Source organism: Triplophysa rosa, linkage group LG8, assembly GCF_024868665.1.
Source record: "Triplophysa rosa linkage group LG8, Trosa_1v2, whole genome shotgun sequence".
In the NCBI taxonomy this organism is placed as follows: domain Eukaryota; kingdom Metazoa; phylum Chordata; class Actinopteri; order Cypriniformes; family Nemacheilidae; genus Triplophysa; species Triplophysa rosa.
Genome location: NC_079897.1, coordinates 20,099,868 through 20,120,279, shown reverse-complemented (window position 1 = coordinate 20,120,279; position 20,412 = coordinate 20,099,868). Strand labels below are relative to the sequence as shown.

Below are 20,412 nucleotides of genomic sequence, written 5' to 3'. Positions count from 1 at the left end.
TGAATTATTGCTGTATATAATATTGAATTATATTTGCAAAAAGCTAAGAGTATTCATGTGTTCCAAGAGACATCTAAATCTCAACCACAAAGTATCCATTACTATCTGTGTTCAAACAAGGGCAAACAAGAAAAATCATTTGACTTAATGTGGTACATAGACAACCTTTTGCATGTTATATGTATATGCAGTCTTGCATGTCATGTACCAGATGTTTCTTGGCCTGGAAAGAGACAGGGGAACAAAAAAAATGAACGGAACAATTTTGAGTGATCCGGTATGTTGTTTTTATGATAGACATGTTTCCCTCGATTAATCATAAAACACAAGATTCATGTGCTTTTGTCACACATGATTTCCCAGGGCTCTAACTTTATAGTTTAATTTCTGGCAAACCACACAGCTGAAGTTTTCTCACAATGCAGTGCAAGTGATTAATTTCTTGTTTCCAACACAGCTCTGTCACCCAAAGACATACTTAAAATACTGTGAGGGTCAGCTCTCCAAGGGTCACTCAAGCCTCCAGCAATTATCCTCATCATCCACTTTCAACAAGATCTCCAAAATCACATTCTTTTTACAGAAGCCCCATTGAAAAGACCACAAGAGATGGACCGTGTGAAACCACAACTTAAAGCGTGACTTAAATCTATACAGAATTTTTGTCTTTCTTTGCAAAATTCAAAGCCGGTTGTTATTCAAACATGCACAAATACATACAAAATGCACACTGTAATCATGAAATCGCAAACCATTGTATTTAGCAAACTTTTCTTAAGACACTTCATTGATTTGGGAATAGAGTGCACGTCACGCAAAAAAAATATAGTTGTAAGCCAGAGAGCATAAGCAACCAATCTGAAACTCCTGCACTTTGCCAATACAGATGTGCGGAGGAAGAGAACAAAGTCAGAAAAAAAACCGGGATGACAGGAAGAGGAGGGAGCATGAGGAATTGGAGGGTGTGAAACTTTAAGTGATTAAATGCACCATTTGTTTTGAAGAACACCACCTACACGCTAATGAAAGTGAATTTGTTTTATCACATCCTTTCTATCATGATTAATGTAGTGTTTTTATATGCGGAAGCAGAAGAAGCTGATTTTGATTGTCTCAAGATTGAGGAAGGGAAATCAAAGAATAAAAAATCTTTCCTACATGGCACTAAACATTTTATTAAATACATTTCACAAATTCTTTGAGTATTGCAAATTGTTAAAAAATGAGTAGTAATTGTTTTAGACTGAAATATGTTTAGCTGGGCTACAAAGATATTAAATGCCATTTTATAGCATATTTTCATTAAGTTTTGCTTTTAATTGATTTTAACTGAGCTATGCCATGAAGCCGTTATGAGTCATTCATAATGATGGCGTCTGGAATGGGATATTAATAGATCATATACTTTGTGGCAATCTAGGTCTCTCCACATGCTTGATTGTACCAACCAAACTTGCAATTTGGTTGGCCAACATAAATACCAATTTGGGTGTGTAAAACAACCAGTGGGACTATGGGGCAAAGAGTTGTGCCTGGGCTAGGGGATTGGTTGGAGTGGATTCCTTTGTGCAGATGAAGCCAGGGCGTGGTCATGAAATAAACAGATCAAAAAGGGTTCAAAATGAACTTGCTCTGCTCTCATTTTGTGGCAGTGAAAAGTCTAATGAGGCACAGTACAGACTTCCACCCTGTGTTTAAATAGCTGTAAGGGGAAAATCCTCACAACCCATTTTACGTGTTCCTTTAATTTACGGACCTCATTTAAGACGAGCAAAACATTAGTATTCATACAAGAACATACACAATTGGGGATTTTTTTCTTTCTTTCTTTCTTTCTTTCTTTCTTTCTTTCTTTCTTTCTTTCTTTCTTTCTTTCTTTTCCAGAAAGTAATGCTGACCTTTTTTCAATATGCTTTTCTAAAATTAACAGCTCACATTAACAGTTTGGCAGCTGCAACACTTATTCGCTATGTCATTCTAAAACCGTTTTTCTAGATTATTTGTTTGAAAACTCATCAATAATCAATGTCATTATAGAAATACATAATAAAGAAAAAATCTATTTTTGATGTTATCATCTTGAACCACACCCACAAAAACATATAGAACATTCCACCATCTTGTAAACTTCTTGAGGTTTGTTGATGGGGAAGGTGGGAGTGGAAGTTACAGCTGTGGAGAGGTCAAGAGTTTTGTTATTGAGTCAAACATTTTTTGTGTTACCAATCTAACCAAAATCCTACAGAAATCTGCCAGACCCACTTCCTATTACTTGTCTCAGCTTCCAACCACAGTGTTTGTAACCCCCGAGACAGAAAACTTAACCACCGTGCGGGCCAAAAGGCAGACTAATGTATAGATACAAAATTAGAAAATGGTAGCACAACATATTTGATAGAAGGAGGTTACCGTCTCTTACTGTAAAAAAAGACTGTGTGAAGAGGGCTCTTTGTTTTTCTGTTGAACAAAGCCATAAGAAACCACATAAGAAATGTACATATGCATTTTAAAATACGGAAAAAACGGAATGAGGCAGCTGGCGTACATCCTAAATCAATAAACCTTGCCACATACACACAAGAGAGGACAGTTAAGTTTTGTCTTCCCCTTATTTTTTTACACTTCCTCCATTGACCACATTCAACAAACAGAGTTTCATCATCTGGAAGAGGCAGCATCTGCTGGGCACATGCTTCTTTTTTGTGGGAGCCATGAGGCACATTCCCATTTCAGTTCCATATCTGTGACATTCTTCCTGGGTGTTAATATTGCTTCTTATTAAACTTAAATGCTGAATCTCTCTGAACTTAGAGGATATATGAGTAGAACATCAGCGAATAAAAATACATAATGAAAACATACATTTTATTTTTCCCTATCATCTGGAATATCAGTGTTCCTCTAAAGTCCACTAGGGGTGGAAAGTCTTTCGTTCTGCATTTCGCATAATTGTTTCAAGAAATCTTAATCTACAACAAATGTACTAACTTGCATTTAAATAAATGAAATCACTTCCTCATAAGTTTTGTACAACGTTGTGCAATATTTGTTCACTGCTTCCCATTAATCATGTGACTTAATTTGTACATTTGGGTTTACAAAATGCGACAAAATTTAAATGAATAGATTTGTCTTGATGTTTACACATAATACAATTTAGACTATCCGTTTTTGTCTCTTAACACAGTAAATACCAAAAAAACATTAAAAAGTACAAACAGCATTTATTTTTATCATTATACAAATGCCCATAACTTTTTGTACTAAACTTTGAAGTTCAACAAATAAAAGCAAGTCAGCTGTGACACAGAAAGAGAACTTGCCCATACTGGATGGGAATGCGTTATATTTAAACCTTAAGTACATATAATCATGGGGTTAGTTAAATGTAGCCTTACATCTGACCATTTTTTTGTCTGGCACTGATAAACACCTTGGCACATGGGAAACCAGACAATCTGATGTGTAAAGCCTGCAACAATTAATATATGAATTATCAACTGTATTTATGCACCAGACCAAATTTTTTTTGGGGGGGGTGCAGTAACTCTATGAATGATTGAACGAATGAATGAATGAATGAATGAATGAATGGATACAATTTCTCTTATGCTGAATAATAAAATGATACTGGTGTCCATCTAAAAACAATTTCATGTTTTTAACTCGCAGGATCGAGTTGTGTGACTCGAATGACAAATTTCACAATTGTGTTAGTTAAGGTGATTAATTGTCATATTTCCTACAATCAGTATTTTGAAAGCTATTAAAATGACTCTACAATGTATGACATAAAAAGAGGCATTTCTCATTTTGTTTGTCAAAAATGCGCTATTTTTAACATCATGCTTTATTCTCCATCTGCTCAAGAACATCTGGAGGCCAATTCTTTTGGTATCAAAGGAAGATAGCAGTGACCATGACAGCTCTACCATGTGGATTTGGCAATATAAAGTGTTTTTTAAACTGCAATACATTTTTTAATGAACATTATATTTCTTTCTGATATAGCCTTTTAGATGTGAAACCTTTGGTGCGGTTCGATTGGGATAGTGTGAGCAGGCTATAAGGGTGCACACATTTATCAAGATTAAATGCATATGATATTAGTTTTTCTAGAGATCAGTAGATAGCAGTTCACACCTCGCTACAAGCAAATTCAAGAGAATTTAGATTTGCCTGTGGGTTGTGGCTATACTCAGATAGGCCTATGTACCGGTTTTAGCTGCAGGTTAAAATAATGATGAGCTAAGCTCACCAAATATGGTTCTCTACCAGATCTATCAAGATCACATCGATGAAATGAGTTATTTAAAACATCAATTTCAGTTAAGGAATTAGTTTAGCTCAAAGGAAAATACGTATAATAATCGTTATTAAATATACATATTTTACAGTCTCTGATTAGTAATATAAAGCATAACAATACTTGTATGCATTCGTCCAGCGAATGCATCACTGATATTATATACTTTACATTATCTCATGGCCATAAGTAACGTGACTTTACCAAACAGGATTTAGAGCAAAGGTAGCGTAAATCGAAACACAGTAAAAGGGACCAAGTTTGTGAACACAGAAAACCCCTCACAGGTGAATATATATGTTGTTTATTAAACTCTACTCTACATGGTAAAAATAATGATGATCGCATAAACACAAACAAACACATGAAACACAAACACAAACACGCTAGGGAGTGCGGAGAGAGAAAGAGTGAGAAGAGAGAGAGAGCATGGCAGCGATTTCTGAACATCATTTAAAATCATCTTTAACAAAGAGGCACAAACTTAACGCAGCATATTCTATAAATAGAAACGGATAGTTGCGAGCTCTGTGCTGGACCAATATGCGCATGCGCGTGTAGAGATGGAAAGTTCAAATGATTTCAGAATGCGGTCCTGCTGAAAGTTGGAGGCCTCGTGACCGCGATGCTAAGCCAGGGGCTGCGTTCAACCCCGATAAAACGTTGCAAAAATGTTTTTTAAACGGAAACGGTGGTGCGGTTGAACACTCTGTTGTGATGACGCAAGAGTTGAACTATGGCATCTGAGAAGGCCATTCTTTGTGAAATTTTTTAAAGATATTTCGGAGCCTGATGAAATTGGTATAAATACGTGTTGAATACTGCAAAATACATTTATTTTAATATCTTCAATTGTTGCGTATACCGAGCTGCAGCAGACACATTTAAATGACTTTACTTGGACCCATTGTGCTAGCTGTCTCTTTAATACCGCGTGGGTTATACATGTTGCTGCTGAGTGGGCTGACATTCTTGACACGCCCACCAAACAAGAGAAAACACATCTCAAACCCTGTTCCACACAGTGGCAAACCGTTTCCAGGAAACGTGTCGCTCAACCCGGAAACCGTAGCAAAACGTTGCGCACCGGTTTGAGCTTGAACATGCCCCAGGTGTGCATGGCAGCAGAAGTCCATTGTTCCTTCTTTTCCCCCTGAGGGGTAAAAAGGCAGTCTCCGAAGAGACGCCACGAACCAGTTGATGAGGGCCTATATAGCAGAAGAGAGAGGCTTTTCAGAGCAGGCTCGAATTATAACATAATGAAAAGAAAATGCTGTATGGTCACACAATATATATAAACAAGGAGGAATTGTAAAGACAAACATTTATATATCAAATATGCTAAGGTTTGAATTGCATCAAGTCATGATTCATTCGGAGGTACAAATACAAACAAAGCCTGAATTAAACTTGCCTATTTAACAATTACAGATGATTTAAAATGGCAAGAGCAACAACATATAACCTAGATATTTAGATATATTTATAGAAAAGGACAGTTTAATCACACAAGTTCCTATTTGTCAGAAAAGTTTCTTTTTTTTAAAGTTTTTTTTTCTCAGATGTTAAGTTCCAGGTGAGACAAAAGAGAGAGACCCCCTGGATTTAGATCTGACTCGGTCCTGGTTTCTTGATATCAACATCAAAAGACCAAAAGAGAGTGGAGGGGGTTTATGGCACTTCTTTTAATGACTCCGACCATTTGGCTTATGCTAAATTCTCTACGCCTATTTATTTTACACAAAAAATAAAAGAAAAAGGTTCAAGACAATAAAATAGCCTACTTCAACTGTCATAAACTCATACAGACATTTGGGGGGGGGCTGATTGGTTGTGCAGGTCAAATAGCTAGGGCACCCCTCTGTTATATATCGTTTTAAATCTTTTAACTACTTAGGCTATATCTAACGTAACATAATTTTCCATGTCAAATTCTTAAATGTAAATCTAAGAGACTGTTTAATATATAGCGTTTATAGTTTTATAAACACATAACTTAAATAATTTAATTTTATGATTTTTAACCCCGGACTTTATACACTGATGCAGATTTAAGTCTTCTGTGAAAAAAACTCTGATTTATAATGTTGTTTTACAGTCCAAAACTTTAAGCTTCCCGGCCGTTTCCATGGTGACTCGTGAAATCTGTGATCCATTGTCAATGTCTTCATGTGGGTATCTTTCGTGAGGTTGATTAAACTTACTCTTCGAAGGGGTTCTGGAACCGACATACCCAGAGTAAGCAAGGTTTGGGTTAATCAAGCCAGAGTTCAGGGTTTAGCTGAAGGTAAATTAACCCTGCTTTCTAGAATACGCCCCAGGTGATGCAGTGCTGCCCTCTGCTGGTATATTATGGTTATTCAGGCAAACTTTCATGCAATAACACTGAGGTGACATATCGAAACGAAAAACTGGTGTTACGACCTGCTGGAAAGATCAATTAAAGATCAGATTAATTGTATCAAACCGTCAGCGGCTAGAAATACTTTTTAGACTTAAACGTTGTTATCTTTGGAATTTCACCAACTAAAGTTAAGCCTGCCGAGTTTTTAAATTAGTTGATGGTTTCTTACAGACGGACACCAGTTATCCATGTGATATTATTCAAACTTGTCATGAGGAATTCTGAAAATACTATAAGGTGTCAATATGAGGTATATTTTGTAAGCATTTGACGTTTGTGAAGCATGAAACAAACATTATTTCTCCAGAAGGCAGAGGGTGACGCCTTCATAAATCTAATCCCCCATTTGCTATTTCCCAATGAAGCCAGTGCCATTGTGAAAGACAACAAGACAACAGCATGTGACTAACGACAAATTCTTTTTCTTGAACATCTTGATCAGCAGGTTCAGGTGTAATTGTTGATTTAATCAAAAGTGTGACAACTCTAGTTTAAAATATGTTGTGCGTCAAAGCAAAGTCTCCCTTACTCAACACACCTGAATCAAAACATTAAGAACTACAGCATTATATAATGGGAAGAACTAATAACCACAGTCACATATTTTAAATTCTAATAGCATGATCACTTCCTAGTTTCCTTTGTAATTCTCCACTTTCATGCATTTTTCTTATCTGTCTGTTACTACTACTGAAATCTTCTTGGAGCGATTAAAAACATATTTACTTAAGATATAATAAATAAATAATAATAATCAAAAACAATATTTACATTTTTATATTTAAGTAAACACATACCAAATAAAAATCTAATTCGATGAAATCTAAAGAGCATTCTGTTGCTTTACCAACAGGATTCATTAACATACATTAAAATTAATTTATTGTGAGTTAATGATTTAATGCTGCTTTCTGTTAAAATTGTTCCAATCTTTGCGTTCTTCAGCAGTCATTTCAAATTTGTTTCAGCATTTTTTGTCCATTCAGTTAAGGTAAATATGTACACATTATCCACTTCGCAGTATTCATTTATGTTTTATAAATAATTTAGCAGAAAATATAATAGGATCATTATGGTACAGTCCTTCCTAAAACTTTATTTCCCTTTATAAGAATTTCTTTATTGCCCCAACCTTAATTTCCACTGCCTTACTGGTACCTACTGTTAAATTTGGCAACCGTTCTTGGTGTCCTGGTAGCTTCATCTTCAATTTCTTTCACACTTCACATGTTAACAGCATATGTAGGAGTGACTAATGGGCCAGTGCTGAATACTGTGGAACACAATATCTACTGGCTCTGGTAATTAAAATTACTCAAGAGCAAAAACAGAGGATAATATATTGTCAATAATAATAATAATAATAATTTTTTTTGGTATTTCCATGTAGAAAAAATGAACTAACCATAATTGTCTCACAGATAAATTGACATATTGATGTTTTTAGAACTTATCTATTAGTTATCTAATGGGCAGAATGACAGAAGTTTCTCATTTTCTACACCCTCATATTAATTGCGTGCAGTGATGAAGGAGTTTTGTGCCTTACTTGATAAGATACTGCAAATGAGCAGTGACATCAATGACACTCCTAAGGAAAACTTATACAGTGACCATGCAAATTCAGCCAAAAAAAACCACCTCTAAAAATGTAGGCTAACTGGCACACAATACCAGTTTCAATTACTTATAGTGTAGTCATTACACAATCTCCAGCATATCTCTCTTTCATTTATTCAAAGAGACTAAATCATGTTTCCCATATATCATGGAAATACCACTGTATAGAACATAAATAAAAAATAAATAATAATTTACAAACAATTTTTAGTATACATTGAACCTTTTTACATGAATACATTTAGAACATTCCTACGGAGCCCTTTTAGGGACATGGTGGTGGAAAAAAGGGAAGAGAAAAATATTTTTTAAAGCTTTTGCGTTATCTCGCAAAACTTTTGATTCCCCCCGAGAAACACTGCGTTCCCTCGCAAAACGTTTGCATTCTCTCGCAAAGATATTTGCGTTGCCTCGCAAACATATTTGCGTTATCTCGCAAGACATTCAAACGTCCTGTTGTCCCGCTCCGTACATTAACAATGGAGCGGTTCATAGTATTCCCAATAACTCGTGAGCTAAACGTTGTTATAACACAAATAACACATAATTCCTTAGATTAGGATCTACAACCCAGTCTTCCTCAAAACGAGAATATAAATTGATATCATCTGAGCAGGCGACATGGACAAGTTCAAAGGAACCGTCTGCAAAGTGACTGTAGATCCGAAAAGCGTTACTACAAAAATAGTCATTAATAACTTAAATGTTACACACTGAAGTCTCACCAAATTCAGTTTACACATTAATGCTCTCCTGCTGAATTTAAACTGGTTTTAGTTATACTACAGTATGTAGCACTGAAGTTAATGACTATTATTAGTAGCCTAATGATATTCGGGTTTTGCACTTTGCAGACGATCCCTTCGGTATTGTCTCAGCCGGCTCCTCGATTTGGCTCGATTTGTGGAAAATTAAGTTAAAGTTCATTGTTTATGTTACATAGAATGAGGTGTAATTTGTGTTATAAGAACGTTTAGCTCACGAGTTATTGGTCCGGGAATCTGCGACTATAGACCAATGTTTATGTAGCTTACGGAGCTAGTCTTAAATTCTGCCAGCGGGACATTAAACATGAAGTGTTTGCGAGATAACGCAAATATGTTTGCGAGATAACACAAAAGTTTTGCGAGATAACGCAAAAGCTTTAAAAATATTTTTCTCTTCCCTCTCATATTTTTCCCATCACCGTGTTCCTGAAAGAGCTCCGTACATTTCTAACATTTCAATCAAGAGAGATTTACCCAGGATCAAGATGAACAAAAATGAAGAGCATTAAAGGGGAAGATAAATAAGATACACAAACCAGTTTAAACAATTATAAAAGTAAAAAGATAATAAGATATCAAAGTAGAGAAGTTCAATAAAGTTGTTTATGAATTATAATAACAGATAACTATATCCAGCCTCTAAAATAGTTTCAAGATAAATAAACAACACACAAGATGCTGACTTTTCAGCAATGCATTAAACTAATGTATTAATGATTTCATAATTAAAACATCTGTGACTTCATGAAAAACAAAAAGAAGACAAAAATGAAGAATGCAGAAATGAGTGTGAAACTGGTCATCTAATTATAATGTGGCTATATACCTGCACACCTTTGACACACCAAATGTGACTTTGGAAATGCTTTAAACTTTGACCAACAAAAAAAAACTCAAGAAAAAAGTCAGTTGTAAGTTGTCAGTTATTGACACAAAATTACACCCAGTATGTCATGGAGAAAAAGGAGTATTCCTTAGTTTTGACGTAGCCTACTGTGTGTGTGAGTCACAGGAGGGAAGACGTGAGAGTAGGGTGTGACCTGAGCTACGGCACATCTGTAGCCAATTACACATCTGCAGTGGGGATGATCCGTGAGCTCAAAGCCAGCCTATAAGTTTTCGGTCTTTGAACATGAGCAGTTAGTTCAGATCGAGGAGAGGTGCATAGAAAACCTTGGTGAAGTGTTATCTAAATGAGTCCAGTTTAACAGGTATGTTCATAACTTCATTTCATTAATGACTGTGTTTTTTACTATAGTTTGTTTGGATAGGCAATTTTTATTTATATTTATTTTTTATTTATTACATCTCTGTGATGACGTATTGATGATAACAAAATAAAATGCAATATTAAATTATTTTACCTGATATTTAGTGAAAACAAAGTAAGCTTATTAATCAAATCTGTCCTTATTTTTAAATTTCAAATGTTTTTTAATAGCTCTTTTTTAATCAGATAATGTATCTAAAACCATTTTTTAATCAAATTTTCAGCATTTCAATCATAAAATGGACATCAAGCTGCAGTATTAAGAAAATGTGGCAGAGGGGTTCGGGCAATACTCACATTTCTCTTCGCTTTCCTGGTCTTTGGGGTGATGTTATGGGCGTACATTAAAGGTTTCCAGATAGCCACATCTCCATTCAACATAATCTCATTAGGTTTCTACGGAGTGCTGCTCAGCCTCCACATCCTCGTCCAAAGCTTTTTTGCCTTTGTGGAACATCGGCGGATGCGACGAAGAGAGCAACCGTGCAGCTACACTAAGACAATCGGCTTTACCATCTCAGCCTATCAGGAGGACCCAAATTATCTGATGGAGTGCCTTAAGTCCGTACGGGCACTGGAGTACCCAATTGATAAACTCCGCATTATCATGGTGGTGGATGGAAACTCGGAAGACGACCACTACATGATGGAGATGTTCCGTGAGGTCTTCGCAGACCGGGACCCTGGCTGTTATGTATGGCAAAACAACTACCACTCTTGGGACCCCAGAGCCCAAGAAACGAACGCGGCTCAAGTTAATGGCGGGATGGTTTTTGAGGACCCTCAGCGCTCGGAGGTTGAGGAGCTCATCAGGACGAAGAGTTGTGTGTGCATCATGCAAAAATGGGGAGGGAAGAGGGAAGTGATGTATACTGCATTCAAGGCACTTGGATCATCTGTGGATTACATACAGGTGAGTGATATTCGGAAGAACCACTTTCTTGCAGAGTTTAACTCCAACCTTCACCAAACATACCAGCTAATAAGATCTAAAAGATTACCTAAAAAAAACATTACAGGCGTGTTGAAACAAAGTCAGAACAAAACTCTGCGGAAAGGAGCCGGCTACCCATGATCTAAAGAATCCTTAGCAGACAAAAATATTAACATCACATTTTTGGTCTTGTGTTTTTCTTTTTTAACAGGTATGCGACTCGGACACAAAATTAGACCCCCTGGCCACAGTGGAGCTGTGCAAAGTGTTGGAGAGTAACCCGAAGTATGGGGCTGTGGGAGGCGACGTGAAGATCCTCAACCTTAAAGACTCTTATATTAGTTTCATGAGCAGCCTGCGCTACTGGATGGCGTTTAACATAGAGAGAGCCTGCCAGTCCTTCTTCAACTGTGTCTCCTGTATCAGCGGCCCCTTAGGTAACAGACGACTTACCAGTTCTTCTTGTTTAATGTAGGACTGTTAGAAGAATGCCATTTTTAAGCACAGAGAATTACTCAGATTATTTGATCAATACTGTTTTAGTCTTTACACAGATGGGAGTTTTAATATTTTGTCCATGTGTACAGTATCAATAAGTTTCATGATCTTTCCTGCAGGTCTGTATAGGAATGACCTGCTACAGCAGTTTCTGGAATCCTGGTACAACCAGAAATTTCTTGGTACTCACTGCACCTTTGGGGATGACCGTCATCTCACCAATCGAATGCTGAGCATGGGCTATGCTACAAAGTAAGTGTTCAAATTGTTTACATTTTTGCACCATTGATCTGTCTACATCAAATATAAATTTTAAAGTTTGAATCTTTATCTGTCACGACTGGCGTGGCGAAGGAACCCAAGTGCAGGCAGGCGTGAAGGGGTAACAAAAACTTTATTAGACAAATAACAAACAAAAAACCCACGAGGGGGTGTCAAAACGAGAACCGAACTGAAATACGAAACTTGAAATCAAATACTTCCCTCGATGGGGCAAAAGTAAACTAAACGAGGTACGACACAACGTCACAAAACAGGGAAAGGTAAACCAAATAAACAAAAAGGCAAGGAGATAACACGAAGCACAAAAACTTACAAAACTCAGGACGAGGACGAGGTGCATAACACTCGGGCCGTAACATTGAGCACAAGGAACAGGGTACACGAGAACCACCACATACAATGAACGAGCAACAAGACAATGAAACAAGAGGGCATTAAATAGGGAACACAAACGAGGGATAACGAGCGAGGGCAGGTGGGAAACATTAGACACGGAAGGAGAGCAATACATGAGACGAGAGGGGCGGGGCCAATGACAGGACACGAGAAAACACATGAGAAGTAAAAACAAACAACTCATGGTTTTCTCACATAAAACCTAAGGTCTCTGCCCCGATCCCGCCACACGACTAGAATTTCATAAACAAGACGGTGGGACCGTGACAGAGCCCCCCCCTTAATGAACACCTCCAGGTGTTCACCAAGGGGTTGACTAACAAGACCTGACAGACTGGACCAAAGACAAAAACCAGACAAACATGGTGAACAAGACAAGGGGCAGACAAGGCAACAAGACTAAGGGATTGGGGTGACTTAATAAAAATAACAAACATGGGAGGGGGGGTGGTGCAAAACAAGGGTTCAAAGGGGGCAAACCACAAGGATTGGGGGAAAAAAGTCCTAGTCCCCGGCTGCGCTCGAGGGCGCGGAGTCCTGGGGGACTTAGGACAAGTCCTGGGGGGGACAGTCTTTGACCCTGGGGGTTTCCCAGGGGCCAACTTGGCTGCCGGACTGGGGACCGGCTGGAATGCCGGCAGGACAGGGCTTGACGCCGGCTGGAAGGCCGGCTGCTGTACCGGCTGGATCACCGGCTGGGACGCCGGCTGGGACGCCGGCTGGATCACCGGCTGGGACGCCGGCTGGATCACCGGACTGGACGCCGGCTGGATCACCAGACTGGACACAGGACTAGACACAGGACTGGACATCGAGCTGGACACAAGACTGGACACCGGACTGGACATCGACTTGGACACCGGGCTGGACATCGACTTGGACACCGGATTGGACACCGGACTGGACGCCGGACTGGACACCGAACTGGACGCCGGACTGGACGCCGGACTGGACGCCGGCCGCACCGGACTGGATGCCGGCTGGATCACCGGCTGGGACACCGGCTGGATCACCGGCTGTTCAGGAGACCGCGCCCCCCTCCGCTGCCTCTTCTTCTTCAATCGAACCGCAGGGCCTGTGGTCGGTTGCGAGGCAGCGGTGGGGGGCGTGGCTAGCTCCGCACCGGAGGAGTCCGTAGACCCCTCCCCGGACGCCCTCCTACCCCGCTTGCCGCGGAGATTGGTGGACGGTGGAGATGGACCGGTGGAGCTGGAGGTGGGTGGGACAGCAGAGCTTGAGGATGGAGGAGCTGAGACCCCCAAGGTCACGGTGGCCAGGACGAGGTCTTCCAGGACGGTAGCCAGCGGAGAGGATACCCAGGATGGCGTAGTGGGCCAAGGTTCGTCCCGGTTGACCACGTACCTGAGCATGTCACAGAAGTACAGGGGACTCAGCATCCTCATCTCGGTGGGCTTGAGGGGTTCGGTGAGACAGCCATTAAAAATTATGGTAAGTTCCTTCTCACCGAACCCCGTCTCTGCCGCCGCATCCAGGAGGGTACGGGCAAACTCCCGTACCCCCCGATCCCCCTGGCGAAGCCTGACCAATAACCGGGTCTGGCGGGCTCACAGGGAATTGTCCATACCTGCTGGGTTCGATTTGTGGCTCGTGGATTTTGTCAGGACTGGCGTGGCGAAGGAACCCAAGTGCAGGCAGGCGTGAAGGGGTAACAAAAACTTTATTAGACAAATAACAAACAAAAAACCCACGAGGGGGTGTCAAAACGAGAACCGAACTGAAATACGAAACTTGAAATCAAATACTTCCCTCGATGGGGCAAAAGTAAACTAAACGAGGTACGACACAACGTCACAAAACAGGGAAAGGTAAACCAAATAAACAAAAAGGCAAGGAGATAACACGAAGCACAAAAACTTACAAAACTCAGGACGAGGTGCATAACACTCGGGCCGTAACATTGAGCACAAGGAACAGGGTACACGAGAACCACCACATACAATGAACGAGCAACAAGACAATGAAACAAGAGGGCATTAAATAGGGAACACAAACGAGGGATAACGAGCGAGGGCAGGTGGGAAACATTAGACACGGAAGGAGAGCAATACATGAGACGAGAGGGGCGGGGCCAATGACAGGACACGAGAAAACACATGAGAAGTAAAAACAAACAACTCATGGTTTTCTCACATAAAACCTAAGGGCCCCGATCCCGCCACACGACTAGAATTTCATAAACAAGACGGTGGGACCGTGACATTATCATTACTGTGTTTTAACATACGCAGGCAGGTCTGTTTAAAGCGAGCCACTTATAGAGTATATTATTTTTTATGATGTGTGACTTTGTCATTGTGCGTTTTGTGGGAAACAACAAATGTATTTATTTCAGTTATGACTTAATGTTCTAAATACAAGCTAGTCTTAATAAAATGCTAAGTCAGGCGAAATAATTTAATGCAATTAAATGACAATGTAGTCTTTCTTCTCCAATTTTATGTTTTGCCACAGAGACAGCATGATGCACAGTGTGAATCAGTTACTTGCATTTCAGTCACATTTTTAACTTCAGCCATAATAGTTTCTGGCATTCAAGATTTAGACTTTCCGGGTGCTACACATTGACCTTCACTCTATTTTGGTGCATTAAAAGTACAGTTCACCCAAAAATGAAAATTCTGTCTTCATTTACTCACTCTCAAGTTGTTCCAAATCTGTATGAATTTCTTTGCTCTGATTAACACAGAGAAAGATATTTGGAAGAATGCTTGTAAGCAAACAGTTCTTGGGCATTTTGACTACCATTGTCATTTTTCCAACTATGGTGGTCAATGGTGGCCAAGAACTGTTTGGTTACAAGCATTCTTCCATATATCTTTCTCTGTGTTCATCAGAAAACAGAAATTTTCAAAGAAATTTATAAGGTTTGGAAAACCTCAAGGGTGCGTAAACGAAGACTGAATTTACATTTTTGGGTAAACTGTCTACCTGAACTTATATATTTATTAAGGGAAACTCTGTTAACTGTTAAAAAACTCTTGTTTCAAATATGCTTTTCTTTTTCTTTAAAGGTACACTGCCCGTTCTAAGTGTTACACTGAGACCCCTGCTCAGTTTCTGCGCTGGCTGAACCAGCAGACCCGCTGGACCAAATCCTACTTTCGTGAATGGCTCTACAATGCTATGTGGTGGCACAAGCATCACCTGTGGATGACCTACGAATCCATCGTCTCGGGGATCTTTCCTTTCTTTGTCACGGCCACCATTATCAAGCTCTTCTGGACGGGCAGTCTATGGGACATCTTGTGGGTCTTGTGCTGCATCCAGCTGATTGGTTTGGTGAAAGCAGCATATGCATGCTTCCTGCGACAAAACATGGTGATGATCTTTATGTCGTTGTACTCTGCCCTCTATATGACCAGCCTCCTGCCTGCCAAATACTTTGCCTTCCTCACCATGACCAAAAGCAGCTGGGGCACATCAGGTCGCCGAAAGATGGTTGGCAACTATATCCCCCTGTTACCCCTGTCAGTGTGGGCAGCCATCTTGTTAGGAGGCCTGGCGTTCACAATCTACAAAGAAAGCAAGATGAACTGGTCAACAGCTGCTAAAAAAGAGGAAATCAAGTTTTTGATATTTGGATCTGTAGCTTACGTGTGCTACTGGCTGATCATGATCGGCCTCTATTGGATATGGTTTCGAAGGCTATTCAGAAGACGCTCACAGACTTATGCTGTGAATGTTTAAGATGGTTATTTATTTATTTAAGAACATTTGCACATTTTTTAGAGCCATAGTTTACATGTAAGAATAATGAAACTTGAGATATTAATGTAAGACTGTTTAGTTACATAATTGTACCAACAATACATTATTTATAATAATTTATAATTATAGAGATTACAAAATAATCAGCAGTGACCAGTAATATATAAAATATATCAAATGTATTTTTAAATGAGGCATAAAGGTTATCAGAACGCACAGAACCTTGACTAAGGTGTCAGGATGCAATAATATATAAATAAGAACTTTTCTTATCATGTTAGTGTATCTGAATGAGCTCCTTGAAGTGGAATTACCTTCTTGAGATCATGAACTGAGAAACCCATAAAACAGACGCATCTTGTTACAACACATCAGAACTTCAAGATCTAAGACACTGTAACGATCTACAGCACCATTCACGTGCTACGGATGTTTTCATTATTTATCACCAAAATTACTACTGAATGAAAATATGACAAAAATATAGAAGTATTTATTGAGGAACAAATGTGGAAGAAATTTCAATGTTTTTTTAATAAGTGTTACTATGAGATTAAGTTATTTATGCTTTGTATGTAATGTGATAGGCCATTATTTTGTATCTTGTGAAAAATATTTATAAGTATATTTATTGCAATGTTTGTCAGTGATATTTGTTAAATGTGAATTCTAATATTTGCTATTTGTTTGTAACATAGTAGGAGAATTAATAAATTATTTTTCAAGAAAAACAATATGTCCTGATCTTCATTAGATGGAACTGAATTTGAAACCAGATCTTTGTTTTGGGCCTAAAACACAAGTCCAGCATTATGGACGGATGCTGTAAACTGTACTCTGATCAGTTGCAACCTGTACTGTTTGACATACTGTAGTACATGCAATATTTCACCATGAATTATGATGTGATAAAAATAATGTGAAAAACCTCTGGTTAATGTTAACATATTTCTATATCATTAATGCAAACATATCCATTAAGGCAAATTTTGAGGCAAAAAGTTGAAAGCGCCCTCATTTGTAACTTGATTTCAATCGTAAAATAAAGTTGCTAGAATGGTTTCTTTGGAGTGATGCCACAAAAGTATGATTTCTGGTCCCCCAAATAATATTTTAGTCTTAAAGTGAATCTTGAATTCTTTTTTGGGGGGAAATAATGTGCTTGATGTCTCTCAATCCGGCTTTAGGGATAGACATAGTACTGAGTCGGCTTTACTGAGGGTCTCCAATGACTTGTTACTCATCGCGGCTAAAGCAAAATTGTCTTCATCTTAATATGACTAAATCTGAGGTAATTTTATTTGGGCCTAATCAAGTTGACATAGATAAAAATGCTCTTTTAGGATCATGGTCAACAAATGTGCGGTCACAGTTAAGGAACTTTGGAGTAATTTTTGAACCCAGCTCTTATCTTTAAAAATCAGGGCCCGTATTCATGAAAGATCTTAGCGCAAAGTGTTGCTCCTAGTGACAAAATTCTACGAAAATTCTTAGGAATGTGGGTGTTTCCCCTTAAAATTACAGAAAAGATCCTAGTAAAGAAAAAAGTAATTCATAAAGCATCTTAACCCTTAAAAGAGCTCTTTTAAGGTCCACATTTTTAGGAGTAGCGAGGAGGACTTTTAAGAGACTTAAGAGTTTTTTTAACAGCAGAGAAAATGGACGAAACACGAAAAGTGAGAAGAAATGTGTTGCAATGCATGACAATTTCCATATTACTTTAAAGGTTTATCAGATTTTTTTATTGTTTTTGTGTGTGTTCAACATTGGTTTATCTTGGTTTTCTTGTATAGCTGCTTTGATGCAATGCAAACTGTAAACGCGCTATAACATTAAATTACATTGAATTGAATGACAGTGAGTTAATAAGACACAACACATTAGATCGTGCAGGGTTCATGTTTGTGACCGATCCTATTAGAGACAAGCTAACATCTCTAAGATGCCAAATATAGAAGTAATCACTACATTAATATATTTAGCAACTGCAGAAATGCAGCAGAGATTATTTGGTTCTGTCACAACCTTCTATAGTGATCACACAAACAATTACAGCGCTTACAGAAACTTATTGTGTCACTGTTCATTATCTATCAAATACGTTGACATCAACAGCACGGTAAATAAATAAATAAATAATATATGTGTGTGTGTGCGTGCGTGCGTGAGTATGGTAAAACAGAAAAAATTACATAATTTAAAACTAATGACCCTATACTTAAAAACGCTCTTTTTTCCTTCTTGGCTAACCAACCAATCACAGTCTTCAAAAGACATAGCAACGGGGTCAGCCCCGCCTCCTCACTAAGATAAACGTTTTTGTCTTTTCCTTGCTCAGAGTTGCTCTCAGATTGATCCTGAATCACTTTTAAGCTAAGACTCCTACGTAGACGTTTTTAAGCTAAATTAAGAGTTTTCTTAGAGGATTCTTAGAAGCTTTAAGAATACGGGCCCTGGTTAATTGTGTGGTTAAGAGTTGCTTTTATCAGTTGAGGACCATTGCTAAAATGAAATCTTTCTTATCACCTACTGATCTAGAGATAGTGATTCATGCTTTTATCTCCTCCCGTCCGGACTACTGTAATGCGCTGTATATGGGAGTAAATCAATCCTTGATTTCTAAGTTGCAAGTGGTTCAGAATGCAGCTGCGAGGCTTCTCACTAGCACAAAGAAAAGGGAGCATACCCATGTTAGAAAAGCTGCATTGGCTCCCGATAAAATATCGGATTCAAATTAAGGTGTTGCTATTGGTTTTTAAAGCTGTTCATGGTATGGCCCCAGAATATATTTCGGAACTGATTCACATGAATTCTTCTAGACCTCAAAGGTCTTTAAATTCTTTATTACTCTCAGTTTAGAGAACTCGCTTTAAAACTAAAGGAGATCGTGCATTTTCTGTAGCTGGCCCAAGGTTTCTGTAGCTGGCCTGATATTAGATCTGCCCCGTCTATTGAAGCTCGTTTAAAAACTTATTTATTCTCTATGGTTTTTACTGACTGACTTGATGTTTTGGTAAGTGTGTTGTTTTGCATTTTGGTTTTTATGTTTCTTTATTTGGTTGTTTCCTATTTCTATTTTATTATATTATGTGTATTTACTGTGTACAGCCCTTTGGTCTACTGTGTAGTGGAAAGGGCTTTATAAATAAAGTAGACTTGAGACTTGACTTGAAAGTCCCACTGAAATTAAAAATGACAGTGCCTATTTTTTCATGAAACAATGCAGCATTTATTGTAAATAGTTTATCAATGTGGGTCATCCAAATTTTAGTGCCTAATAATCTGAAAATGCACTTCTGTCCTGTAATGACTATCCAACTTAAATGACGTATATTAGACGGCTTAGGTGGAGCATCCGTTAACTCCTCCCCTTCGTCTGCTGCCAGTTCCATTTCAAAATGCAATACTGTTTTTATACGTCGAATCAAATTGCAGAGAAGGTCAAAAGCTATGCCCACTACTTTCCTCATTCTAAATTCCATTTCACTCGGATATGCGTCAAAGTGCAGAAGTAAAAACGATCGCAACTTCCGGTTCACAGGGACTTTAAGAGCTATTTTTTCCTAAAGCTAATTCACACTGATCCAACACACATCAACATTCATGTTGATCTAACAAACACCAACAAACACGATTATTGTGAATAAGCCTTTACAGTCTACAGTCTTTTTTCATCACAGTATATCTTTTGTGGAATAGAAAGGTTCTGTTGATATTAAAGATTCTTTACAGTTTAAAACATGAAATTATTTTAAGTGTGTTGAATAAAAGCATCTGCTAGCATCAATAATGTACATTAGGCCTACTAGTACTGTAGTACTGAAATTATATTTCAACATTTATTTGTGTTTATTTGCTAGAGAAATGAAAGTTAGTCATTCGTTATTCTTATAAAGGAGTAAAACAAAACAAAAATGTCAAACTTGTTAGGTTTGACACAATGTTTTGTCAAACCCCAAATATGGTATGAATTTATTAGAAATATTGAACATGTGTCTACAGCACAAACTCAATATTGACCAAACACGAGGAGAGGATTCCCTTACATTTGTACAACTGACATAAATCACCACTGGACTTATACAGCCGAATCAATAATACCTCAGGATAACAGCATACAAATAACTTATGATCACCCATTATTGACCTTTGGCATGAAGCATCAAGCACCAGTGCAGAGTAAATGATTTACCTTTGCGTGTTATC

At 38.3% G+C, this 20,412-nt stretch overlaps 2 protein-coding genes across 3 annotated transcripts in view; one reads left to right on the top strand and one right to left on the bottom strand.

Moving 5' to 3' along the window:
- The first annotated feature begins 8,670 nt into the window (after positions 1 to 8,670).
- Positions 8,671 to 17,987, top strand: has1 (hyaluronan synthase 1). Of its 2 annotated transcripts, XM_057339814.1 has the most exons (5): positions 8,671 to 10,308; positions 10,592 to 11,280; positions 11,513 to 11,738; positions 11,919 to 12,051; positions 15,510 to 17,987. In XM_057339814.1, exons 2-5 carry the CDS (start codon positions 10,696 to 10,698, stop codon positions 16,183 to 16,185), a joined length of 1,620 nt encoding a protein of 539 aa, XP_057195797.1. In that variant the 5' UTR covers positions 8,671 to 10,308; positions 10,592 to 10,695; the 3' UTR covers positions 16,186 to 17,987. The 2 variants fall into 2 exon arrangements, with proteins under 2 accessions (XP_057195797.1, XP_057195796.1); XM_057339813.1 differs by having other exon boundaries at positions 8,671 to 11,280.
- Positions 15,940 to 20,412, bottom strand: part of spaca6 (sperm acrosome associated 6) — a 50,247-nt gene continuing 45,774 nt past the window's right edge. The window contains exon 9 of the mRNA XM_057339816.1: positions 15,940 to 16,010. Within this exon, the coding sequence (XP_057195799.1) occupies positions 16,004 to 16,010 (7 nt within the window). The 3' untranslated portion in view covers positions 15,940 to 16,003. The remainder of the gene's footprint in view (positions 16,011 to 20,412) is intronic.

Bases quoted from the DNA above. Each gene is read 5' to 3' on its own strand.
- has1 (XM_057339814.1), top strand. From the start codon at position 10,696: ATGTTATGGGCGTACATTAAAGGTTTCCAGATAGCCACATCTCCATTC. The intron at 11,739-11,918 runs GTAACAGACGAC...TCTTTCCTGCAG, and splicing joins CTGTATCAGCGGCCCCTTAG to GTCTGTATAGGAATGACCTG. The intron at 12,052-15,509 runs GTAAGTGTTCAA...TTTTCTTTAAAG, and splicing joins AGCATGGGCTATGCTACAAA to GTACACTGCCCGTTCTAAGT.